The sequence below is a fragment of the Meriones unguiculatus genome, chromosome 4 (genome assembly GCF_030254825.1).
Source record: "Meriones unguiculatus strain TT.TT164.6M chromosome 4, Bangor_MerUng_6.1, whole genome shotgun sequence".
Classification (NCBI taxonomy): Eukaryota; Metazoa; Chordata; class Mammalia; order Rodentia; family Muridae; genus Meriones; species Meriones unguiculatus.
In genome coordinates this window covers 36,307,800-36,335,734 of record NC_083352.1, presented here as the reverse complement: position 1 = coordinate 36,335,734, position 27,935 = coordinate 36,307,800, and the positions used below count along the sequence as shown (strand labels likewise).

Below are 27,935 nucleotides of genomic sequence, written 5' to 3'. Positions count from 1 at the left end.
ACTCAAGAGAACCATTTTTGTGGTGGGTAGCCCGGGAAGAGTTTCAGGGATCAGAGACAGGAAAGTAAGTGAAGTTGCATGGGCGGGGGGGGGTGGTGGTGCAGTGCCACGTGTCACGTGAGCACGTCCTGCAAACAGGCAGTAAGGGAGGAAGAGGAAGCCCTCTGTGCCATCTCCCCTCACTCCTCGTGAGAACTGGAAAGGGGGTGAGCATTACCCTCACCTTCCAGATGAGGCAACAGAAGCAGAGGGACTTCGTCCGTGCACGGCAGGAAGAGGTGGAGACGAGCTTCAAACCAGACTGCCTCCTCGGAACACAATGAGCGTGTTCCGGAGAAAGGGAAAGAACACTTGCAGAGAAGAGCGGCCCCAATGCAAAAGCACCCCCTCCCTGCCCTACAAAGAAAAAAAGAAAAAGCATCTGGGTTTGTAAGTTATCTGCAGACGCAAGGGAGAGAAAGAAGAAGAGATTCAACCCGGCACTGGGAAGCATCCTAAGCAGAAGGGTGAAGCTGTATGCGCAGAACAGCGGCATCCACTCTGCCTCCTTGCTGCTCTCCTCCTCTGAGGGCACGCCACGCCCGCCACCAGAAACACTACTCAAACCCTCTCATATCCCGCATGTGCTACCAACCTCACCTCACAAGGCTGCTACACGGATTCTTGGTTTTCACCGACAAACCCACATCTGCTCCGTGTTCAGCCCTATCAGTGCAGCTCAGGCGCCTGTGGGCCTCCTGCAGTGTCCATTCTACTCCACCCCAGATCTCTATCTCCCTGCGCACGGTCCCAGACAGAAACCTAAACCTAATTACTGCCCATTCCCTTTGTCCCCCCAACCACAGGTCAGCCAGGGCTCCGTGATCCTCCTCTTAGGTTCCCACAACCTCTCCGTGCCAGGGATCCCTCGGGATACTTGTCAGGACTATTTAAACGTGCTTTGGAGTAATTTCCACAACGACAATCACTGCACTGAAGTTTAAGAGAAAGGGAGACTACTTAATCTGCCATTTCGGATGAATGTTGGCAGTGCACATCAAAATTTCATACTATGCATCCAACCTTACTAAAAATGCAGTTTTGGGGAAAGAGATGCATTACTGATCATTTCCTAATGAGGTAAATACCACCATGTATTACATAGTGCAGCAATGCGCATGGCGGTCTCGGATGGCCATTTCCACAGCTTTCCAAATTTCTTTCAGTACATTTCCAGCTAGTCATATGAAACAGACGGGGCAGCAGTGACATTTTCAATGTTCAGTTATCACTTCCACTCTCTACAGTTTAACAATCAGGGGCTTGTTTTCAAAGGGAGAAAAATCAATGTATGCTGCCTGAACTAGAAAACCAGCAACCAAAACAGAAACTTCAAAATGGCACTACACCTTCTGGAGGGCAACTCTAAATGACCCCAAAAAGTACACAGCACAGCATGAAATACTAATCTTACATATGTTACAATCACAAGTATTTGGAGAAAGGAATAAAATATTTGTACAGCTACTCTTAAGTTACCTAGTCATCTATTAACTGAGCATACACCCCAGACTGTAATTTTTAAACAGAGGAGATGGCCTGTTTCATTTAAGGTTTCAGAGAACATAAGATGGAAAACTGTAATTCAGAAGCATCTCCATCTCTAAGCTTCGGCTTTCTTAGGGATACTGAAGTAACCCATAAGCCTTTAGCGACTGTCATTCTAATCTCAGGTCCAAGAGAACAGGATTTGGGCCTCCTCCCGCACCACTGCTTCCAGCGAAACATTTGTTCCACAAGCACTTGTGAATAAGTTGAGTAAGTGAGCGAATGAAGGAAGGTTTCCTCCTAAAACCCACAATTACTATTAGTCCACCAGGGACATCATTCTGGACAGCCAGTATTAAGAATCAAAGAGAACTGATATGAAAAAAAAAAGAGAATTCAATTAACTTATAGGGTTTTAACATTCAAGTCTGAAAACCAGGTGTAGCCAGCTACTACTACTGACTATCAGATAGTAACAAATAAAAACGTACATGGAATTACTGGCACATATTCCACCAGCTTGGGTTTAATTCAAATGATAAAACAGGAAGGAAGAAAGGGAGGGTGGGATCCTGCCAGCAGGTGAAGGTATTAGAGCTTCAATAAAATAATGTGTACAACTCATCCTGTGATAAAACTCTATCAAGACAGCTTAAATGTGAGTATAAAATTAAGAAGTCTTTGATGGGAAAATGTTAAAAGTGTGGTTTGGATTTAAGTCTCCTACTTAAATTTTTATAAGACTGCTAAGCAGAAGGCAAACCCCTAATCAGGATTTGCATTAATTTTCTGACCCTAAATAAGAACTCTTGGTGTGCGCATCAACACACAACTAACTGCCCGTGCTGCCTGTGCATCCTGAGTTGAGGGCATTGTCCCAGTCCCTCTGACAATCATGTCACTGGCATTCAGGTACCTGAGTAAGGATAGTGGTGGTGCCATCGGTAGCCTCCACTGTAAGGTTGTAGTTGGACTTCTGTTCTGCATCAAGCGGTTTGGCAACAATGACGGTTCCGGTGCCCTTGTCGACATCAAAGTGACTATCATAGTTGCCACCTAGTTTAAATTAGGACAAAAAGCAGTGATACATCAAATCAGAAAATAAAGAGCCATCATGTGTTTTATGTCTCTCTGATAATTAATAGCCATGAAAATAGACTTTTAATACAATAGTCACAGTGATGCCAAGAAACTACGATTTCAAAACACAGGGAAAAGAACGGCCTGATTTTTAGAGTGTTTTTAGAGAAAAACTAGATGTTAAGGAGGCCAATAATTGAGAAGAAAGCAATTCCACAGGGAAAGAGCCCTGCTTACACTACTTGTCAAATTACTTTAGACTTTTCAGGCATTATTAAAATTTGTACAGCATTATGAAAACCTCACTGACCATATAGTTTTCATTACTGAAAAAAATTACTATTTTGAATATAGTAAAAAGTATAGTAATAACAATTAAAATAGAAATGCTCTGATACAAACACTCGAAAACAGTTAAAGTTAACTTGAATCAGGCCTATTACATACTCCTTAAAACAATTTTCAGAAGCAAGTTTCTGTCATATTAATGCTGCCCAGATATACCCAATTATACTATAAACAAAGCTCTCTTCAAACCCATAGAACTTGAGACACATTATGAAAAGAAATGGAGTGAAAACAAGAATTAATGTCACACTGAATCCTATGACTAAATCTACCTCAAAACAACACACATACATACACACACACACACACACACACACACACACATGCACACTCATCGTCATCATCCATCAAACCTGATACTACTGATGCAGGGACAAGTAAGAATCCACATGTTTGTGATTGGGATGAAGAGTCATGCATACACCATGAAAATAACTGTAACGGGAAGGGTCTCTGGAAACAAAATCCATGCTTTGATTTTTGATCTCATAATCGCGTGGCAAATTATGTGATCTCAGCAGATACCTTCTGCTGTACAGTTCAGGTCACAAGTCATCTGAAAGATGTAAAACACTTCTCTAGCAAGTGTATCTCCTGGCACAGCCAAAGGAAGCAAGCAAGCGTGGAAAGCAAGCACAGAAGAACAGTCAATCAAACCGGTTCCCAACAGCAAGGAAGTAAAACAAAGTCTGATACGGCACAACAGAGGATGGTTAATCTGGAAATGTGAGAAAAGTTAAGAGAAAGTAAACATCGTGATCGTGATTAGTTGTGGCACTGATCCTTTCCCCTTCAGGAGTTAACAGCGATAGCTTCAGGGAAAACCATTTCACATACAGGGAGGCAACACTACCAAGACGCAGAGGGAGGAAGTGGTTAAGGTCCAACCAGAGATGGTGGTTGCAAATAGACTTGATTAAGTATCCTTGTGAATAAAATATTGTGCAGAAAAACAAAAAAAAAAAGTCTAATGGTAACCACTGTAGCCCGTGCCTAGAATCCCAGCTACTCAGGAGGCTGAGGAAGGAGGGTGACAAGTCTGCAGGCACCCTGAGCAGTGTAATAAATCCTGTCTCAAAACTAAAAGAACAAAAACAAGGCCAAGGGTGTAGTGCAGCAGCAGAGGGCTTGATTAGCATGTTCAAGGCCCGGATCTGTCTAAAAGTGGGTGGGAAGTGCAGGGGATCATATGAAGTGTAAGGTCCCGATATAATTTGTTTAAAATAAACTGAGTTAAGTGTGAGTTCATTAGATTACAAAACTGCTGACTTAAGCATGTGCACTCCACTTTACAGGGGAGTGAAGCTTCCTGGAAAATGACACTAAGAACCTATAGTCAACACTGTAAAATGTCATATAGTCACAAACAATGACATACCTGTGTATATTATCTACATAGTCCAGAATATTTAGGTTCCTGAAACTTCTTGTGTATGTCCGAAAAATACATTTAAATGACTTGATGGTTATTTATGTTTGTTCTTTTTAAAACTTTAGGTGTGTGGATGTCTTTCATTACATGTTCAGTCCTTGGGCCACATGCACGCATTGGCCGTGGAAGCCAGAAGGGGGTGTCACATTCCCTCGGATTGGTGCTACAGAGGATTGTAAACTGTCCTGTGGATTCTGGGAATTGAACCCGGGTACTCTGGAAGAGCAGCCTGCACTCTCCCACACTAAACCATGTCTGTGTACACAGGAGTACTTATTTTAATGTATGTTGTGGGATCTTCGGCTGCTGTCAAACCATTACAGTTTAAGGGAAATTCTTCACCTATAGATCTTTTCCCAAATTAACCTTCTAATGTGTGAACAAAATTCTGAAAACCCTATGGGGTCATGAGTGTAACCCCCACACAAGGAGGACAAAAGCTACCTACGGGCACTGCTTACCAATGATGTCAAACCACAGAGGCATGCCAGGAGGCTCAACTGATATCACCCCGATCATGTGAGCCACGGGGTCACTTTCCATTACTGTGAAGGTGAAAACCGATTCTTCAAATGAAATCGGCTCCAAGGATGGCTTGGGTTTGGAGATCCACTCAATATGGAGCCTGGTGGTTGAGGACTTCTGAGGGCGGCCATTGTCAACTGCCTTAATCTATAAAGTATTAACAGAAGAGATGAAAACAGAAAATCACACGTTAGATCTCCTAACAGAAGCCAAGATTTGTTTGATCTTTGCACCGAGTCAGTTTCAAATAGTCCAAACTTGTATCCGAACACAGTTTATGTCTAATGTTTGGTGCTAATAGGTGTTTCATGCCCATACTCATTGGAGTGAGAGCTGATAAAAAAATAAAAATAAACCCATGCTTCCCACACGTTTCCAAGCTGTCTGTTAGGTCACAACGCTGAAGCCACTTTTTCAACAGAACGACTAGGTTCTCAGAGAGGCAACACAGAAACCCAACTCACTGAGAGAATATCGTATTCTCCGGCTGCCGAGAACTTTTTAGAGGAGACCACTCCCGTTTTGGGCTCGATGGAGAATCTGCCGTGCTCATTCCCTTCCTCGATGCTGTAGGAGAGCTCAGCATTGGGCCCTTCGTCCTTATCTGCAGCTATGACTCGGTACAGAGGTTCGCGCTTTGCGTTTCGTTCCCCGTCCGCCTTGTCTCGCTCCGGGAGCCTGATTTTGTAAAACTTCTGTAGGAACTGAGGCTTGTTGTCATTTTCGTCAAGGATTTTCACGATGACTCTCGCAATGGTGGATCTGGGGGGCGTACCATTGTCTGTCACAGTAACCTGGGTTTTAAAGGTCAAGAGATATCTTTAAGGGACGGAAAAAACCAAAACCCTTCGTACTGATGCAAGGACTTCAGCTCACAGGACACTAAAGTCCATACCACCTCCTCTCATTCTGACACTGACTCAGTAATGATGTAGGTTAGCAAACTCTCCCGGCTTTGCTGACAGAGAGACAATGACCTGGACAGAGGCTAAGCCACAGTTGTCACTTCTCACGCATTTCCAACCAGTCTCCCTCTTCCTTATAGCAATGGTAAAATCAACATTACCAAACTGTTAAGACTACCAAAAACTGGATATTCAAAAACTGGGTTCCTTAAAGAGATGCTGAGTATATTGTCAGTCCTCCTAACAAAATTCACTTCAAATATTCAAACACAAATTCTCCGCACACTACATTAAAAGACTGCCATTTTGGGGCTTTTTCGCCAAGTATGCTAAGTATTATTATTCTAAAGGATATGCTACTTTTAACAAATTTAAATATTACAGGTTTGAATACTAACCACAACTTTGATAGTTTCCTCGTACCATTTTAAATGCTTACAGGGATGAACAAACATCTAAGCCTGTTGTATTACATAAGGTTTTCAGAAAAAAAAAAAAAAAAAAAAAAAAACAACAATATAAAGTAATTTGCTTCTAGGCTATTTGTGTGCTCAGGTGGGAATAGGGGAGTCTGATACTGCAACAGTGGCTATGACCAAGTCAACGTCACCTTTCAAAGGTCACATTTACAGTGGTGTGTGTTAAAAAGAATGGTCCTAGTCACAGCTTTTTAGTTACACTCTACCTCTTTCTAAATTAGTTGAGAGAATAACATTTTTCATGAAAATATGTTCTTTTGAAAACTTGGTAGTTGTAAATCCTACTTTTAAAAGTGTGAATGGATCATTAAAGGGACTTGTCAGGATGACTTAGGAACATAACAGTTGCTTTTGCACACTGAAGGATATGGTTTATCTTCCTAAGCTCTTCAGGGTAAAACAAAATAAAACTATTGTTTTAATGTTAACATCTCTGAATGCTTCCTTCCTGTCACGTGTCAGAAGGCCTGTGCAGGAGGAGAAAGCTCGAGAAGTATAACCAAACACTGTGCACCGCAGGCTGAAGTTTAATGTCAATAAGTAGCTTTTCTGATGATTGAAGTAATACAGTCTCCTCTCCTAGGCAGTCAAACTGACAGCAGTTGGTCTTCAAATACAAACTCAAAAGAATGAGAGACACATAGAGCATGTACACAGACTCCTTTCACAACTTTCCCATCATGCCTTAGCACTGTCTTCAAAGCCCTATCCGTCTTATACCCGCTTCCACAGGGCCTCTGACACTCACTGTGAAACAGGTATCTAAAGTATATGACTGATGTGAAACCTACAGTTACAACCAAAGTGAGGGGATGGACCCCTGATGAGCAGGCAGTAACCTGTAGATCTTGGCACTTCCTCATGCTTTCTTTCTCTAGCATCCATACCTTCCTTGTGTCAATTTCTGTACTAACTGAATGAAAATTCAAAGTCCTGCTCTGTAATAAAGAAAATGCATTCAGGGGAGCCACACAATCCATAAATGAAAACTCAATTGCAGTGTCAGTCAGAATTACTAATGGGAAAACACTATGGCTCTGAAACCAATCAGTAACCCACACACGTAAACAACTATGTATGTGCAAATGCCAGTGCATGCACACTCATGAACAGACTTAAACAGAAATATTAATATTTTTTACAGATAACAGGATATTCTGACCAAAGACAAAACTGATTAGACACCATTATGAGCAGCAGGAATAGGATCTTTTCAAAGGTCTTTCAAAAGCGAGTCATCATTTAGAATTTTTTCTACAAAACTGTTAGAATTTGGACGTGCTACAAAGGTGTCTCACAAATAACAAAAGCACCTGGCTCCCATGCCAGGCTCTGCTAATTAACATGAGCACGTGATGACAAATGTCTGCAGGAGCTCCGGCTTACTCTGCTGCACCATCTCTGAAGGCGGCCTCTCTTGGCTGCCCCCATCCTTCTCCATGTTATAGTCTACCTGTCTTTTTCAAACCATCCCCCACCCCATTTCTGCAACTACTGGCCCCCAACCAAAATGGAGTAAACAAGGAAGTGCAGAAACATCGTAAATTAACCAGAACATTTGAGAAGACGGAATGTTTGGCTCCCACCTGTTTTCACTTTTGATATTTTTAGAAAACTTCTTTGGGTTACAAACAAATTCAAGTGGAAAAAAAAAAAAACCAACAACAACAAAAACAAAACTACATGGCTAATGCAATAATTGAAGACTAAAACTACCCGGAAATAAACAAAATACAGTTCAACGCGTTAAATTTGATCTATAAATACATCTTAAAGGCATAACTGGGAGAAAAGAAATCTATGGAAGGTACGGAGTAAAACATCACCTCTGTAAAAAAAAAATGAAGTGCAAATAACATTAGTTACAGAAGTATTTGTAAACTTGTGTAAGGAATGACTGTGATGAAGTACAGAAAGGTTCTGATGACAGGATGAACTGAGGTGCGAGGCAGTGTGGGGGGGGTATTAGCAGCTATGAATGGCAGAAGTGGGGGTGTTCACGATTTGAAGGTTTTAAAAGTAGTTAGAACTAAAGCAAGACTTACTTCCAGAATGTGCTCAGCCTGCTGCTCACGGTCCAGCTTCCTGGATGTGGTTGTGATGAGACCTGTAAAACGGTGTAAGTTTATTGATCCTAATGAACCACCATCAATCACCATGTCTGATTATTTCACTTATAAGCCACACGAATTCTCTGAACATTCTTGTTTCAATGAGTCTTGGAAACACCGGGAAAGGGACAGAACTATTATGAAAAGGGAAAAACTCAAATCTACTACATTTTCTGGTCCTAAGACATTCTGCCCGAATAAAAATTTAAAGGTAAATTGAAGTTAGCTATCCAGAATTTCATCTTTACCTGTATCTCTGTTACCTGATCCAGAGATAAGATAAATGGTGAATCCACTTCTATGACTATACTAAAAAAGAACCATTAGAAATCTGTTACTATAACTTACTACCTTTTAATCATCTATCTTCAAATGAAGAATTGTTATTTCTTTTAGAAAGTAATGCAATCCTTTAGGTAACGTTGCTCGAACAACAGTTATTTAATTTACAATAAGAGAAAAGGAAAACGACGCTCACCCTTTATTCCCTGTTTCTTTGATTATAGTATCAAACTAGAAAAATGTCAACCTCCCTCTCAAACTTTAATCTCAATGTCTTGATATGTGAACATAGGCCATAAGCTAGAAGACTGAAAAAATTGTTAAATTACATTTGAATGCCTCACTAAAGTGCATTCCACTAACCAACCACTAGAGCACTGGTTCTCAGCCTTCCAATGCTGCAATTCTTTAACGTAGTTCTTCATGTGGTGGTGACCCCCACCCATCAAACTATTTTCATTGCTACTTCATAACTCTAAGTTTGCTACTGTTATGAAATGTGATATAAACATCTATGCTTTCTGATGGCTTTAACCGATGCCCATGAAAGGAAAGGGTCATTCAACTCTCCGAAGGGTCTGAGACCCTCAGGTTGAGCACCACTTCACTAAAGTGTCCTATGTGTACACACACACACACACGCACGCACACACGCACGCACGCACGCATGCACGCGCGCACACACACACAGACAGCACCCTGCACAGTTGGCACTAGCAGGGTCAGATGCACTGGAGTGTCTTAAGAACTAGACCTGAAATCAGGTGGAGTCTACTTAGCCAGGTGGGTGCTGGGGCATTCCTTCTTCCAACACTGCAAGGAAAATCGTTCACTCTATCAAAACTTAGCGCCACAACTGTGGTTGTCTGCACCTTACCAAGCCAGTTGACACTCCAGGATGAAAAAGGGAAGGGCTCATGAGCATGTATCACGTACCTCAGAGCTACTGACAATTAATGGCTTCCAGGGGAGGCAAAGTGAGTTTTATTTAAGAGTGTGACCCTTTATAAGTCCACCATATTTTCCAGAGGTTGGTCCCTCATACCATAAGCACACAAATTGGACTTGATGGGACTTTAAAAAAAAAAAACAAAAAAAAAAAAAACAAGGACATGAAATTGGAAGGGGATCACGTGGGTAGATGTGGGAGGGTCTGGAAGTGAATATGATCAAACTACACTGTAGAAAATTCTCAAAGAACTAATGAAAACATCACTTTAAAAAAAAGAAAACTGGCTCTCCTTATAATTAAATCTCTCCTATAATCCTAGCTACTTTCACAGAAGCAATTAAAGACCGTTTAAAATGTTTCTCCAAATTTGTAAATACCAGATGTGTATTTTTATTAACCCAACACTTTTTGTTCTTAAGTAACTCTTAGGGTAACTTGTGCAGCGCGATAAGGCAGCACAAACCAGAAGACTATGTCACCGCTGGACACTGGGCTTTTCCCCATATTACAGCCACAGACGACGGGGGCTCAAGGAAGATGCTTCCAGTTCGCTAGCAACGGGACAGCACTGCCCAGTCTGACACCGAGCTTCCCTTTCAGTGTTCAATCCTCTGTTCCATGAAAGGTTTACTAACCACACTCCCCAACAACGGTGGGCTTTTCTTGTTTTTTACTGATTTATTATTTATTACAATTTATTCACTTCGTAATCCAGCTGCAGGCCCCTCCCTCACGTCCTCCCAGTCCCTGTTTAAAACCCACAGTTCCAAAACCCTAATAGCGGGAACTGGGGGTTTTAAACAGTTCAGAAAGACAGGAAATCGCTTTTATTTGTTCCACCTAATTGTCCTAATATTCCCATAAGACAGTCACTACCACTGGTTAAGGCAGCAAAGAAAATGGCTTGGCATGCTCAAGGCAAACTTCTGCTGGCATTTAGTCCTCCTTCACCAAGGGCACCCAACAAAACTTCACTTTACGCTCTGCTTACAAACTGCCAACAATCTGTTATTGCCAATTCAATATGGAACCAAGTTACCTAACCATCTCTTTTACAGGCTTAGGTTTAGATTTACTTCCACACCCTCCAGGCTTCCTGTTAAACACACCTCATCCCCTCACCCTCCACCCTAACCCCGCTCTAACTCAGGGAAGCAGATGCCATTTAAATGAACTGAATTGCAAGGTCTATTCCCGTTTACTCCCACCTCCTCTCACTTTAACTCCTAGCCTGGAGTCAATTGTTAAGTTCCCTAGGGCTAATGACCCAGCGATGGAGATGGCATATGTGGGTCATGCCCCTCACCAAGGGATGTTCACTGATCCAAATGTGAAAGGCAAACCCAAAACAAGGTCCTGTAAGAAACTCTGTGTGTGCGCTTTACACTTTTTGTAGACAACATACACAATAATGCCAAGGAGGCCTCCCCAGAGTCACAACACTCACACCAAGAGAATTGTACCAAAGAATTGTTAGAGCCTTCTCCCTCAAGCATTCACTAGCATAGGCACCTGACTGTGCAGCATGAGGAGCGGAGCACAGTAGTGTTTACTACAGAATTTTCATACAAGAACTCTACAGAGAAAATAAATGTCCTTCATGCAGCAGGACAACCAGATGTCTCCGTGAGGTGCGCTCCACCTTCCCAGCACACACTTTACCCAGCACACTGAGAAGTCAGCACCCCGGGGTGCCAGCCCAGCTTTCTGCACCCTGACCTGTGCTCTTATTCTACCTTTACACTCCTTCTAGTCACTCTGCTTCATGTCTCCTTCCTGTTGCTTCTCCACCAACCCCCTCCCCCACGGGACAAACACCTGCTTCAACACTGAATATTCACTGGATGACTAACCTTGTTAATACCTGAGTGGCATTAAATGTCCTAAGCAATGGCATTATACATCTCCTTTATTAAAAAAAAAAAAATGTGTATGTATGCTGTGTTTTTCCAAATTCCAGGAAGACACACTTTAATAGAAGCAGCACAGCAATCAAGGTCAGGTGTCTGAGCTAAAAGGAAGTTAATTTTTCTCTGAGGTTGCCAGTAACTCATTAACAAGGTCACAGTTAGAAGTTAGTTCTCCTGGGACCCAGATGAGAATTTTTAACTTCCCATCACATCAAACACATAATTACTGTGTTTATGGTATTTCAATTTTTATAAAGTCTTAATTGAGGGGAAAGCGGTCATGATTAATCACTATTCATTTTAGTAGGTCCAAAAAAAAAAAAAGTAGAAATTGAAAGAGAAGATAAAAGTAGAAAACACGCACAGGCAAATACTTTCTTTTGAAACTGTGTGTTTATCATCACTTTCTGCAAGTACCTTGAAGTTAGAAATAGAAGGAAAAAAAAAAAAGAGGGACAAAGACTAGAAATTTTCCATCCTTGATTTAGAAAAGCATTACATTCTCTATATACAAATCCTACAGGGAGGGCTGAAAGAACAGGCAAATTTCCTACCTTCACACTAGTTAGTACCTACAAACTCACCTGTGTGTGGAACTGAAGGACCACACCAAACCTTAACCAAAAACGACGAACATAACTTAAAACGCATCCATAGTCTTTTTCACATCACTTCCTAGGTTTAGAATCTAAGACAGAATGCCATCAGATTCGACACAATGTTTTAATAGTAATCTAATCTTAAAACCCTTTACCTTGCTTGGGATATCACTCACAAAAAGGTCTTCAGGAGGTGCCAGCACACAAGGGCACCTGTCCAAGGCCTACTAGGTGAAGACGGAGCTGTGGCTCCACAGTTATTTAACTACTTTGTGCTGCCCACTCAGAACCCAGACTTGACGAACAGGGTCCTGTCACTGAGAAACAAGCGTAGAAACTAGAACTTGACAGAGGTAAGTGGTGCACAGGCAGACAGCACTTGCTGAGAACTCTAATGTCTCAGAGCAGTAGAATTTGGTTGGATAATCGATTACAGGCTGGCATGTAAATGTGGCCATTCAAGACCCACCAGGCCCTAACCAGCTACAGCTGACCATGCTTGTGTAAAAGTTCAGACAAGTCTGTACAAGGCCAGAACTGCCAAGAATCCCAAACTAAATTATGACTTTTTTTTTTTTTTTAAATATACCCACGTTTAGGGAAAGGTTGCTCTGTAATGCAAGCTGATACAGCAAGTGGCTATTATATTAATGGCTACAGGGCTTACTAAGTGCTCCGGGACTATGTCTTCGCCTTTAAATTATCTACTAGATAGTATCTCCATTTTTACAATTTCTGAAGATTAACTCTCGTTCAAATTTCTTGAGATGTTGGGAGTTCAGTAACTCAGGCCATTGGTGCCTGAGGTTTACACTACGAGTAAGAAGACCCAGGGCTGGAGCGATGGCGCCGTGAGTAGAGTGACTTCTTCAGAAGCGTGAAGACCTGAGTTCGTATTGTCAAAACCTTCCTAAAAGCTGGCATGGTGGTACACGGCTGTAACCTGAGCACTTGGGGAGCAGAGACTGGCAGACCCCAGGGACCTGCTAGCCAGCCTAACAAAAGCTGTGAGATACCCTATCTCAAAAAGCGAGTAACCTAGTGAGCAAGAGGGAGGCAGGGGAGACAGAGAGAAGGGAAGAAGACACTCAACATCCGTGTGTATATTCCACATTCGTCTGCAAACAAATGCACCAGCACACACCTGTGACAGAGACACACAAACAGAGGCATACGCGCGCGCGCACACACACACACACACACACACACACACACACACACACACGGAAAACGGGAAGAGCTCTTGTAGAAACAAAGAAGGAAGGAGGGTGGTAGGGAGGCAGGGAAGAAAGGAAGTCAGTTGGAACAACTTCACAAACACATGAGAGCAGCCAGAGAAAGAAAACCCAAGGTTTCTGAATGGGACTGAGGTCGGACTGCGATAGAGGCCAAGTGCTGGAGGCCTGTAGTAGCTCAAATTTAAAAACCGTAGAACTACAGGGCCATGTCCTGAGTGTGCGTGCACCCGATTAACCTTGCTTGGCAGGAAATTGACTTCCAACCATTTTTCTATTGTTCTACCTTGAGAATAAAACCAGGAAGGGGCAAAGATGAGGGGGTTGGGGGGGCACCCTTTCACCTAATTTGCAGTTAATCTACCTAACCCATTACTTTATTTCCTCTTCCACTTCTTTAGCCTCTTTTTTTGCTTTTTACAATAGTATATGAGTGCCTGTAGCCTTTTTTTTTCCTTAAAAAACACTACCCATGGCAGTTTCTCTTAACCTGAAATTCTCTCAAATTCACACTGTCCAATACAGTAGCACCTAGCGGCACACAGCCACTGAACAACTGGAATGGTGGTGAGGCTACCCAAAAAAAGCGGATTTTCAGAGTAAATTTAAAAACCTAAAAAGACACAGGCCATTTCTCTCCCCTTTCAATAGTCTCTCATTTCAAAGTACATGCCAACATGTGAATACATAATACTTAAAATATATTTGTGGTTAAAAATCTAAAGATACAATTCAGTGGCAAAATACACTCACTGTCAAAATCCAAGTCCTATAAACATCTGTCTTGCAAATGCAAAGTTTTCCAATATTCCACTCCACCATGCCCTACTCCTCATATCTCTTCCTTCTTACTAGTTTCACAGGACACAGCTGGTGATGAAGAATTCTAGTTTACCACTGTTACTTTGGGTATCGTCTAATATCTAAAAAAATCACATCTTTATGTTCAACCCAACTTCTGAAAATTAATTTTGCCTACCAGTATACACTTTTTGCATTTGATGGCTTTTTCTTATGGTTTAAAAATCGACAAGTTCAACACAATAGAAATGCTGTCCTAATGCTTACCAGCTCAGAGCTAACCAGGTAATTCTGCCTGCATCGTTACTCAGTGTGTTTGTCAAAATGGCCTCCCCAAATAGGTCCTCTGAAAGAGACAAAAAGCCTTTGCCCTCAACGGTAAGACAGATCAGAGGCGGAGGGGTCTAAGTATTTGTCTAGGAGCTGACGTGACAGTGTTAACGATGGTTGGTAAGTTGGTGGTGGATCTTTCAAATAAGACAAGCTGTGGAATGGCCGGAAGATATGACCTTTTGATTGACAGCTGTCACAGATTCTTCCCTTGTGCCTGTTAGCAAGTTAACACCTAGGGAGAGCAGCAAAGTTGTTATCAGGGCAACTGAGCTGCTTTATTACAAAGGTGCCTTGAGGGAGAGCTCTCTGTCCACTAGGCATACTGAACCAAGGTTTTGCGAAAGCTGCAAACTTCTTCAGGAGGCCAGTAAGGACAGCTCCAGGCAACTTAGAAGAATCCACAGCAAGCAAGCTAAGACTTACAGACCTCCAGATCACTCGCCTACAGCTACTCAGGAGGCCTGACACAGGCTAGCTGCTCGGCCAACAGCTGCGCTTGATTAGAAGGACACCTCTCCTAGTGACTCAACAGAATACTTGCAAATAAGGGGACAATGTGGGCCCCTGACTGGTCCCTAACTCAAGACATTTCACTGACCAAAAGGAAACAGTGCAATGACCTGTGGAACTCCAACGGCATGCCATGCTCCTTGTCTAACTATATAATCAGGCTGTTTGTACTTGTCTGGGCTTAACATGGCTACGATAAAGAGTTGTCATATGCTTTATTGTCTTACGATAGGTAGAGAAAGTTGAGCTGGCTACAGGAAAAGCAGCTGGTAGAGCTGCTTTCACTTTGTTTCTTTTGGGGACACACTCATTGACAAGCTGTATGTCTGAAGACCTACCTGCACACTTGAGAAGGTACTCCGGTGATCTCCGAGTTACAGACCATGATAGTCCTTTTTAGTGTAAACTAAACAAAACAAACACGTACTTTCTTACTTTAATAAGTTTTGTTTCAGTCACTGTAAAAATTACTACCAGCCACATCTGGACACAAAGTATACCTACTTCTTTAAGCTACCACTGAAAAATATAATATGAATCATGATATATGAGAGGGACAACAATGCTGAAAATACTTGAAATGACGACCAAAGAGCTACTCTGAAGGCTCTGTTCCCAAACGTGACTTTAACATCCAGAATCCTCTTGCCAAATGTGTCAAACCCTACAGACGTAAGCTAAATGAAAGGAATTTTCCAACTGTGTAAGACTAAAGCACTGCAAATGTCTACCCCACAGCTCATTTTTATTTATTTTGGGTAAATGCCTTCTATGATGAGCAGAATGGCAAGCCCCAGCCAAAAGGTCCATCTAGCCTGGAACATGGAGGTGTGACCTCTCTAGAACAAAGGCCTCTGAAGTTGGAACTAAGGACGTTTGGATGACAGCATCTTGACTTTGAGAATGCTCTAAATTCATTCAGAAGTGGCCTCTCAAGAGGAGATTCGAGACTGAAGAACACAGGGAAGAAGGTCCTAAAGCCAGAGAGACAATTTTAAGTGATGCCCCCAAACCACAGGCTTCCCACTTCAGAGGAAGAGTGGCCCACAGGCACCTATCTTCAGACTCTACTCACTTAGCTCTGGTCTGTTATAGTAGCCCCAGGAAACTAATACATTTTAAAAATTAATAAGCTTCATATTGAGGTACAACTGCTAGAGAAAATCATGCACTTAATATATACAATTTCGTTAACCTCAAGATGGATTTTTTTTACATTATCAGCATGTCATAAGTTGTTCATCCGTTCTCTTTGATACTTTCCTCCACTCTAAGAAGTGACTTGCTAACTATTTTTCAGTAGCATTACTAATAACAATTATAAATACTTCTTTAATGCCTCTGATACAGAAAAACTTGGCTATGAAGTTGTGAGGATCAAGATAAAATCAAAACAACTCTTTTTACATTCTCAAGAGTTCACTTAACAAGCGACACTAAAGGTCCAATGAGATCAATCAAGACAATATATCCAAAACTAACCAGATAATATATCCTGCCTGGTCAAAAATTACAGTTACTCTCCCTATACTGACAAACCTATCTTTTTTTACTTTAGCCATCCCTTCATTCCTTGCATACACTGATACCCATTTTTTACTTTCAAATTAATTATCAATAGAAAAGGGCAGCATTTGAAGGTAGTGTTCTAGATAGAACCTTATGCATCTCAAACCCCGTACTGCTAAGCAAGCTTCTTCTTGCCTCCATGGTATTAATGTTGAAATACAATTAGCATCAGTTATGCTGCCAAAGGACCTCAGAAACTATGGTCATAGGGAAGATGAGGAAAGGAAAAAAAAAAAAAAACAAATACAAGATCCCATGTCACACATGACCGTGTGATCAACATTCCAGCCTGCGTATTTGTACCAGCAGCTCTAACGAAATAAAAATGGTCTCAGAATGAAGCCACCTGTAGCTGCTGTGAAGATCGGAGTATGGGAGGAGGACAGACGAGCAACGGATGTGAAAGAGGGCACGTGAAAAGCAGAGCCATTCCAACTGGCTGACTTTTAAAGCCCTTTACCAGTGAACTGGAAAGCAGGACTTGAGAAGCATTCCCACAGTCACTGTTTTGCTTGGTTCTGTCATGGATACAATAAGTGGATACAGAAAGGTCCTGGCCCTTAAGGACTTGAGCCAGAAACAGAACCAAGCAACAGGCAAGATCGGAACTAACAATGAGAAGTCAGCGTCTTTGCTTAGCTCAGACCAACAGCAAGGCAGGACAGCCCTTCTCCCATTTCCCATGCTGGAAGCACACGGGCAGCCCCTGAGCAAATGGTCAGCTCTCCCGATAGCTGTCACTCAACATCTCCTCCCATAGAGCTTCCAACTTCTGACCGAAACTCAGAGCCTCTGCAGGCAGCAAGCACCAGCTTCATTTAGGTGGTGTTCTGAGACCACGTCTAACTACAATCCGCCGGGAGCTCTTTGGCAGCTGTGGCCATCTGAGCAGCTATTGTTTGTCACTGCGGTACTGGTGCCGGCAGGATTAGGCTTGGAGCCAAAAATGGAATTCTATTCATAGCCTGTCAAGGCTGGAAGGCAGCTCGGAATTCATTTAACTCCAACTTTCAGAGCTCCGCAGAAAACACTAATAAAATTAATCAAGCAGCCATTGGAAAGCCACTCGAGGAGTGGCTGAGGTCAGTATCACCGGCCTCTCTTCTGCTTTTACATCTGTCTTACAAGCTGCTTCCTGTTGGAAATTGGTGGTTTCAAAACACAAGATCAGCAGGCAAATTGAATTCACTTTGAATTAATTCTTGTTAGTATTCTACACAAGTTATGTAGAGGAGGAAAGGAAGAGAGGAAAGGGAAAGAGGGAGAGAAGGAGGGAAGGAAGAAAGGTAACCCAACCTACTGTAAGGTCAGTATCAGCATACCTCAACTTAAGCATTTTAAATGTAAAATCTTACATGTAATATTAGTCACTGACATTCAGGGAACTAGAAAAGCAGAATTCTCCTTAATTCAGCTGATCTTAAGGATTCCATGAAAACAGATCTGATGAAGAAAGACATGTCACCAGAAAAGGCAGGGAATAAAACTTGACTTTTTAGACCTTAAGAGATAATACATTTCATTATAAAATAAAAACTAGTGTAAAAAATGGGGAAAGAAAAAAAAACAAACTACAGTCCTTATAAAATACACACAGGTGAAATTTTGTTTTGGTTTTTGTTAATGAATCCCTGCCATTGTGGAGCGAGTGGCCCTTCATTTCCTTCCTTTCGAGAGCTGTCAACTGTTACCGGAAACACTTGGAAGTCATTTGCAGCTGTAGCTACTTCCTATTGCACTTTGTTAGGCCTCTTTTCCAGCCACAATAAAACGCACAATAAAATGCATTTTCTCATTACCTCGTTACTCGATAATACAAGACTCATTAATAAAGGAGCATGGGGCGAGAACATGGATAAATGCCCAGTTTTATCTCCTAGCCGCTGTAATACCCTGTGACCTTTAGAATGCTTTATGGATTACTAAATACCCTGTATCTTTAGGAGCTCTATCTGTAATCTTACATTGAACAATCACACCATCATACCATCTATACCCAACACAGACAGTTCTATGTTAAACATGCTAGTCTACATGTAGACAAGAAAATTTTAAAAAAGGCTAATACATTGGCGTTCTCTAAAAAGCACAGCAAATTTATAATGTAGTCATTTGAGTATGAACAACTCAGTCCTAGACAAAGTTGTGAAAAGAACAACGGAAGAAATAGTGAAAGTCCACCAAAAACCAGAAGCAACCGTGTGAGCTGACATTTGCAGACTTGGTTATTTTAAATAAGATATGCCAGCAAGTACAAGGACAAAAAAACATCAAAAATTTAGGCATATTTTATCGTCAAGTAAGAAAAAAAATATATTTCTTAAAGGAGAAAAGGACTGTTTTGTAGTTTAAGATACACTTCTAAAACATGAGCTTGCTAAATCTCAAAAAATGTAAATCTTGATAACAAATATTCCACCTGTAATTTAAATGACTAAGAGCCTAGAGAGGCAACACTCAAGTCCAACCTTCCAGGCACTCTTGTTGGCAGAAATGGACAAAGTCGCATCTTTTTACTTTAAATAGTTTAGTTTCATTTAAATAGCTACTTCCATTTAAAAAATAAAATCCACACATTAACTATTTCTACTGTTAAGTATAACATATATGAAGCAGGGGACTACTGCTTGGCTTGTATAAAGTTGAACACAAACATTCTGTGATACTGAAAACTATGCAAACTTGGAAGTTCCTTGTGTCATTGGGCATACTCATTTATTTCTAGATGCTGCTTAGATTCTGTGTCAGGACAGTTGGGCTGAATGGATGTAACAGACCCTGGACAGCCTAGTGATCTGAAAACTTTTGTAGCCTTTTATAAAAAAAAAGTTGTGATTCCCGCAGCACAGGGTTCATGACAGCAAGCTTAAACATCTTGTGTCATTTAAGAGCGGGGTGGTTTTTAATGTGAAAATTGCCACAGAAACAGTATCGGACTAAAAGTAACAATTACATGACACAGCATTCTTTAAGACACATAATAACAGCTGCAAAGCCACACTCACACATCCAAGACACTACCGAGAAGCTGCAGTGAGGAAATTCATCCCTGTGGCTTGGGCTACTGGGTGGTCTTGACCTCTCTGAAGTCATGTAATTATTTGTAAAGTGGAAAAAGTGTTTGGAGTCTCTCTGCTCTTCTCACAAGGTCCCTAATAAAGATTTAAGTGGGTGAAAGTTGATTGCAAAAGGCAAAGTACAAAGCACAGAGGCAAGGGTGTGGCTTGTGCTCAGAATGAAGGGTAAAATGAGTCAGAGACCCAGAAGGGTTAGAAAGTTAAAAGGAAACAACAGAAAAGCAGAGAAAAAAGAAAGAAAGAAAGAAAGAAAGAAAGAAAGAAAGAAAGAAAGAAAGAAAGAAAGAAGAAAACAAGGTTTGCTGTTCTCTCTCTGGCTGTGTCCTCGAAGCTCAACTCTCAAAGACAATGAGGAGCACAATGAAAGAGCACCAGCGGCTCTTAGAATAGCCTGAAGTGTAATAAACTGATCAAAAAATGACCTCAAGCTAACCCGTGCCGTTTAGGCAGGGCCTGTAGCTCAGTGGTAGATAGAGCGTTTGCCTAGCAAACCCAGGTCTTTGAAGTCAATCCTTAATACTGCCCCAAACGGGGGAGGGGTGCACCATGAAAATTTCAGAACCATTTTTAAATCTCAAGTGGACAGAAGTAAACAATGCAGCTGATGGAGAAAGTGAGTTAAAATGGTGCCTGCTAACACTGTCAAACCAAAGATGCCCTGCTTCTGCTCACTACCCATTTCTGTTCCTATTTAGTGTGGCCACAAAATAAAATTCTTCCTACGTTTCTTTCCAGACAGGAAGAAGGAGAGCAATGAATGAAAATTAGTAAAAGGCAATGCATTTACCAGAGGAGGTAAAAGCCAATGAAATGGGCAGAGAAAGGTGGATGCGCGCATACACATCCACAGGCAAATAAAAATAATGCACTGAGTCCATCAATAACTACGCTAACGGGGTTTTTTTCTAAGCATAGCACCTAAGGGAAGAACTAAAGAAACACATGTTATCAGTGGGTACAGGTTGTTAACTCCTGAATAAAAAGAGAACAAAATAACAAGCACTTTGCCTTGCTCACCTAAGAGTGAAAAGAAGGGCAAGCAGTCACCTCTGTGTTTGGAAATGCAGACTGCATTACTGTTCTGTGTGGAAAACCCCAAAGACAAGTCTGTTGCTAAACTCCATCTGCATATTCCTTAAACAGGGCAACATGGAAAAGCCCTGGGCCAAGTGGAGAGGCAGAAAGGATGCTAGGGAAACATGCCCAAGAGCGTTCACCGCTGCTGTCCTTTAAAAGAAGGATAGATAAGGTGAAGCAAAAGACCCTGGGGTTGGGTGGTTAGATAACATCAAGCAGCTCAGAGCAGAGGCTAGCCCTAGCGATCTGGGAAGATTCCAGCGAAGGATAGGGCAAGACAAGATGGGTGACTCAGCAAAACAGGAGGAGTACAGGCATGGGCTCAGGGTTAGTTAGTGTACTGGCTGGTTTTACATCAACCTGACGCGAGGTAGAGTCATCAGAGAGGAGGCAGCCTCTATGAAGAAAATGCCTCCATGAGATCAGGCGGTAGACCAGCCTATAAGGCCTTTTGTTAATTCCTGATTGATGAGGGAGGGTCCAGGCGCAGGCTGAGCCAGCCATAATGAGCAAGACAGTAGGCAGCATCCTTCCATGGCCTCTGCATCAGTTCCTCAGCTCCTGCCTCCAGGTTCCTGCCCTGTTTGAGTTCCTGCCCTCACTGCTTTTGGATGATAAACTATTACATGGAACTATAGGTGAAATAAACCCTTTTCTCCCCAAGTTGCTTTTGCTGATGGTGTTTCATCAAAGCAATGGAAACCCTAAGAGAGTTAGCTTGCCTACGAAAGGCAACTGTTCTGTCTTTCTCTATCTCCAGCCCCAGAAAAGCCCCAGATGCCAGAGCAACAATAAAGTAAAGGGAGCATGCAGTTAAGACACTAACTGCATGGGAATTAAGGGGCGGGAATCAAAGAAGCTATGCAAAAGTCAAAGTTTCCACTGGGGATCTTTCTGTGCCCTCTGAATTCTACACTATGTGAATCGACTACTTAAGGAAGGAAGTATGGCATGTCTGTAGACATCACAGCCATCTACATCATCACAACACATGTACATTCCAATGCTGGTAGGCACAGAAGGCCATTAATAAATGGTCATTATGAGAGACAGAAAGTGATCTCTTAATTTGTTTTTCTACCAGGTCCAGAAACATATGATACTAATAAATTTATATCTAAAATTAATCTGCAAATTCAATTTTTATTATTTAAACACCACACATACACACTTCTTTGTTGGAACTATCCAGTATTCCTTTAATAAAGCTTTTTGGGGGGAGGAGTAGACACTTTTTTATTGCATATCTAAAACTGGATATATATTTTTGAGACAGGGTTTCTCTGTGTAGCCTTGGCTATCCTGGATTCACTTTATAGACCAGAGAATAAATATTAAAAAAAAAAACAAACAAAAAAAAAACCTAACTGAACTTCCCTATCTGCATCAAGAGGCCAGAGTTATATTTAAAGGTACCACAAACAAGTAAAATAGACAAAGTAACAGTTTATAAGACACTAGATGTTGGGAGGAAAAAAAAAGTCTTGATGAGCTTCTTGAAGGTTTTCAAAATATTCATTCCTACATGAAAACCAGGAGAAATAGAACTACATGACCTCCTGAGGACTAAATGTTAATGACAGCATTATTTCCTACAACCAAACATGGTAACAAATATACATCCATGAGTTACTTAATGGATAAACTGTATCTGCCTAAGAAATACAAAGAGGGATGTAAGGCTCATACAGAGCTGCATCATGCATGAATCTCAAACAAACATATTAAAGTACAGAAGCCTGCCTCCCACCACTAAAAACTTTACAGCCTGTCAGCCCACCTATGTGAAACTCTAAGGACAAATTCATATATAACTAACATAAACTAATAAAATTATACTATAAATGAATAATAGCTAATATAATGATGGGGCAGGCCAGAGGTCACTTAGGGATGGGAATGGTGAGAGGAACTGCAGGAAACCGGGAGATAAGTTTTTTAGAGTGATGGTTATGACAAACGTCAGGTACAGACAAATGTCAAGACTTAGTGAACTTCAGGCTCTCTATATGTGTGATCTACCTTGTGCTAATTATACCCCAGGGAGCTTTTAAAAGTAAAAAAGACTTACTTTGTATCAAAACCCTGGAAGATAACAAATATGCTGAAAATAAGCCTTGGTCTTTTCTGAAGCCGGCACATGCCTCAAGAGTAACCTTCAAAATTATCTGGCCACTGTGAGTTGTGTAGCACTCCTCAAAGCTGATAACCCAAAGACACACACTAGGCCCAGGTGGAGTCCGTTTCCGAGGGTTACTGGAGGATACTGAAGGATGGAAAGCTCACACTGGTCTCTTGTCTGGGGCTCCTCCTCTGTCCTTGGCATACCACAGAGCTATGATGCTTCTGCTTGCGTGAGCAGGCAGTGTCAAGGCTCCAAACAATAAAATATCTATGTTCCTGTCTCTGTCCTGCCTTGGGCGAAGGCACAATTTATGTTAAGAGAAGCACACTGCCCCTAACTGATATTGGCTATAACCAAACAAAAGCAACAAAAAGGTACTGAAATTTAACAGAAGTGCCCTCAATGAAAAATCTCACCAATCCTACTTGTAATTAGTATACTAACAACTGCCTGAGATGTAGAAAGAGTGCCAGCACCATAATTAAACACTGGAAGATACTAAAAAGAGTTCATTCAAGCCTGCCGCTGGGGGACCAAAATTTAGAAAATTACTGGACTCAGTTCCAAAAGGTTTATTTAAAAAATATGTATTTTTGTCAAGACAATATTGGGATGTTTTCTCCATTTATAAGATGACTACGAAGAGGTAATTTAAATGTATACAAAATGTTATAAGGGCTTTATACAGAGTCTGGGAAGTAAGTGATCATCCGCTAACATGAACAGGGTCTTCAGTCCTTCCTCCAGTGTTCCAAGGGGCCAGGCTGCCACCCCCTTACCTCACCCTGTCTTTTTCACTCCACCTGCTTCCCCCTCCTTCAAAAACCAACCCAACAGCCCTTCCTAGGGCTTCTATTTCCTGACGGCCCCCACACTGACAGTCTGTTCCCAGTTACTGCAAACACCTTCATCACAGGCTTCGTCACGCTGCGTCCGTCACACATGCCCTTCTCCGTGCTCCTTCACATCTGCAGCATCTGCAGTGTAAAGTCAGAAAGCACTTCATATCCAAATAGACCCTTCCAATGCCAGGCTTTCTGTGGTCAATATACAATAATCACTGGAAAGCAAACGCGCATTTCACCTTACACTTGTTGACCCAAAGGAAATGCACAGCGGTATGAATCCACTAAAATCTTGGTTGCCATCTATACATTAAACAACCAACTTGAACATGCAGAGAGAAACAGGCTGTGGTGCACTTTCCACAAAGGACTCTGAGGACTCCAGAAGAAACTGTAATGAGCGTCGCTCGCTCGACGCTAATCCTAAAGCCTAACGCCCTCATGTCTGTTTCCTCCATGGTCTCAAGAGAAAAGCCTAACTATGGCCACATCTCCTTTTCCAGCCCAGTGATTTTCTCCTTCGGCGTTAATTACTAGGGACTCTGATTTAAGGTCTCCAGGTGGTGTTCCGGGTCAGTAAATCACAAGAACTTTCTTCTTGCAGATTGTCTTTCACCAGCTCCCACCATCCAGCCTCCAATTTAACAAACTGCCTCTTAAAACTCAGTGTCTGCTGTTTGGATTCAGGGGGTGAGGTGCTTATTAATACCTCTTGGGCCCTGAGGCTCCTGCCTAGATCCTCTACTGAGTTGAGAGAACAGAACCATTTGGAGACATACCTCATGAGACTGTACTTACTACATTTTCCTAACAACATGTTTGCTAAAGCATGGCTATTTTTGGAAATTTAAAGACACAGTGATTTGTGCAACTCTTTGTACTAACCACAGTCTGTAACACGCTTCTCAGCAAACAGCCCCTTCCACTCCTATCTGCCTTCAAGCTGTAAAAGACAAACCGCTTGGAGACTGATGCATTTTCCCCTACTGTCTTGCCAGCAGGGTACATGGTGCCTCTCACCCTGGGGGTGAAAGCTCACTGATCTCCTAGAGGGCGTGTAGTCATGCAGAAGATAAGGAAGAGTGCAGAGGCCTGCAGGCATCATTTCCTAAGAACCACAAAGGAGAAACTCAAAGAGAAGGCAAGGCTGGACAAGGGCCCATTCTCCAGGACAGGAGGACACTGGCGCCATTATGCCTGAGACCTCACCTAGACAATTTTAACTTTCTTTCTCCTATTAATTATGCCCAGACCTGTGGTATTTGGTCAGATAATGGACGCACATTTACTGCTTGTTTTCCTGTCCCTTCACAAGGGAGTTAATCTAATCTAGAAAAGGCTCTGAAGGCATAAGATGGAAACATTCTGGAAGTCTAATCCATTAAACAGTTTTAAGCAGAGCTGGTTGAATTTTTTCGTTATCACCTCTAGACTTCTTTCTTTTTCTGGGACCACCCCTTCAGTTCAGGCTAAGCCCTCCTCTGAAATTAGTTTAAACTTAAACATTTCTTCTTTTATAGCTGGTGATGTGTTCTAAGTTCCTGACTCTTAGGCTTTGGATACCTTTCATTTGCTTTCACAACAACGGTAGAATCTAGTTATACAGCAAAAGCAGAACATATCACACTAGGAAAACAACTCTTTTGCTGGAGGCTGCCTGAAACTCGGCACGACCCTGCCACTTCTTAGGCTACCATGCTACCTTCAAAGCTCCTAAAAAGAGAACACTCTCAGATGCTATAAATTTCTCTATACACTTTAAGGTTCAATCAGTCTTGATAATTGTTACTTTTCTAAGAATCCAAAGTAGACCAGAATTTGTGTCCCAAAAGCTAGAGTATAATTATTCCTAAACAAACAAACAACTGATGAAACACTGAAAATAAATCTTTAAGTCACTCAATTATGAAAGAAAAGATAAGTTTTTATGTTAGGCCGGAATATACTGAGAAGAGTTGTACAATTGGCTAACCTCCCCTACCCCCAACACACGCACACGCGTGCGCGCACACACACACACGCACACACACACACACACACACAATAGAACCTAGGGCAACACACGTCAGGCAAATGTTGGTCAGTAAGTCATATCACCAGCTCTTAAACACATTTTTTAAGAGATCAAGACCAGCATATCTTCAGAACCTCCATGGGTAGCTAAATATGAGAGCTCCCTACAGAAACTTAGAACTCAGGCACCTCTTAAGTTTTCCTTCTTTTAAATTCAATGAAACAAAGTAAGAAATAAGAATGAGATGGGGAGGAGAAATGATAACAAAATTTTAGCTTTTAGCTTTTCAACATGTGAGTGAAGGTTATGACAGGTATGAGAACAGCTAAATAAATCTTGGTGTCTTTTAAGATGCCAGGTTCATCACTCGCTGCCAACAACGATAGAAGAAGCACACACCATTTTTAAGGCCAGTAGCTGCTAGGCTAATCAATTTCATTTTCCTACAAAGAAAAGTATCCTTTTAAGGTCATACAGTAGTTCTTCTAACTGATTAACAATAATAGCAATTTTAAGTTTTCATAGAACAAACAAGAGCTGTGTGCTCACTATGCAAGATAGCTATATTGATAATCTGTGTGTGTAATAAAGAGGTCTAAGAACCAAGAACAGAATATAAAACACATTATAAAATGTGGAAGAGCAGAGACTGTGGGGCTCACAGGATCCAGGAGACAGCTGGTCATGGAGTGATGCTTCTAAAAAGCAGAGGGCCATTTCTTTTATTCATAAGCATATGTGTGTACACCTGTATATGAAGTTGTATATATGAGTGCAAGGACCACAAAGACCAGAGGCTTCGATTCCCTGAAGCTGAAGTTACAAAAGATGGAGAGTCACCAAAGGGGGTTCTGGGAAATGAACTTGGGTCCCTCAGCCAGCGATCACATGCTCTTAAGTACTAAGCTGTTCTCTTCAGCTCAGGTGGGGTCACAGAGTTTGAGAGGGGAAAATAGAAGGTCATGGCTGGGGTAGGAAATGGTTGTTCACGACAGCAATGGCTTTCTACCCTAGAGTAGCTTAGCCCTGATTCTGTTACCTATAGTCAGAGTGCTGGGAAAAACTCAAAATAGCACTTACAGAGTAATGAAGTGTGAAATAAAATCCAATATTCTTTACGTACACACACACACACACACACACACACACACACACACAAATGCACCATTATAAAAATTCAGATACCTAGCAGCAAAATTTGCTCTGGGTTTATTGTATTATCACTGAACTACTATGAAAATAATGACAACTGCTTTAAACCCAGAGCGCAAAGCTTTACTATGGAGCAAAATCATAAACCAGCCATATATAGTAAGCCCAAAGAGGTAGACACATGTTTAGATGAAATTTCCTCCACAAATAAAAACTTGCTCTGAAAAGGAAAGGGGGGAGGGGGGCTTACCAAACCAAAGAAACGTTGTCAACAAAGAAAGGCTAACTCTGGGAGAGTGTACTCACACACACAGGCCCACTTGAGAGCACTGACATACCTGTTTTAGGATGGATTGAGAAGAATCCTTGTGGATTCCCGCTGGTAATTTTGTACGTCAGCTTGTCGCTGGAGCTGGAATCTGGGTCGAAGGCCTCAATACGGACCACAGACACATCCTTGGGTGAATTTTCCATTATCTCGGGATAATACACAGGCTCTGACGTCTGCGGAGCATTGTCATTGACGTCCTCAACCTCTATGTAGACCTCTATGAAAGACGACAGGGGGACCACGCCCTGATCCGTGGCATAGACTGTGAGCCAGTAGTGGGGCGTCGACTCTCTGTCCAGTCGATCTGAAGTCTCTATGACACCTGCAGAGAAAGAAGCAGCCAAGGAAGGGAGTTAATGACAAGCACAAGATGCCACTTGGAAAAAGTGCCCGAGAATAACTCATTTGCTGGTGCTGCTAACGAGATGCATGAACTTCAGCAATCAATTAACCTCTTGTGCCTCAGTTTCCCTGCCTGCAGAATGGAGATATCTGCATGCTCCTTAGTGGCGATACAAATGAGCTAATACCAGTGTAATAATGAAATATGTAGCATAAAACATAGACTTTGTAAGTATTTATAATTACTAGTGTCAAGCAGACCACTTATATGACCTAAATCTGAAAATAAACCAGGCAATAGGCCCTAAGAGATCATCTCATGGGCTAATGTTCTGTTTTCCAGAGATGAAATTTATGGCTGGTTGAAATGTGTC

The 27,935-nt window shown here is 41.7% G+C and overlaps 1 protein-coding gene across 8 annotated transcripts in view; it reads right to left on the bottom strand.

Moving 5' to 3' along the window:
* Fat1 (FAT atypical cadherin 1) overlaps nt 1-27,935 on the bottom strand; it is a 118,455-nt gene that overhangs the window by 36,528 nt on the left and 53,992 nt on the right. For all 8 annotated transcript variants that reach the window (XR_009591370.1, XM_060381658.1, XM_021659665.2 and 5 more), the window contains exons 3-7: nt 27,227-27,541; nt 8,342-8,403; nt 5,377-5,706; nt 4,849-5,059; nt 2,444-2,583 (exon numbers count right to left, since the gene is read on the bottom strand). Coding sequence is in view for 7 of the 8 variants with exons in the window: in XM_060381658.1 (XP_060237641.1) it covers nt 2,444-2,583; nt 4,849-5,059; nt 5,377-5,706; nt 8,342-8,403; nt 27,227-27,541 (1,058 nt within the window). In the remaining variant the exon portion in view is untranslated. The remainder of the gene's footprint in view (nt 1-2,443; nt 2,584-4,848; nt 5,060-5,376; nt 5,707-8,341; nt 8,404-27,226; nt 27,542-27,935) is intronic.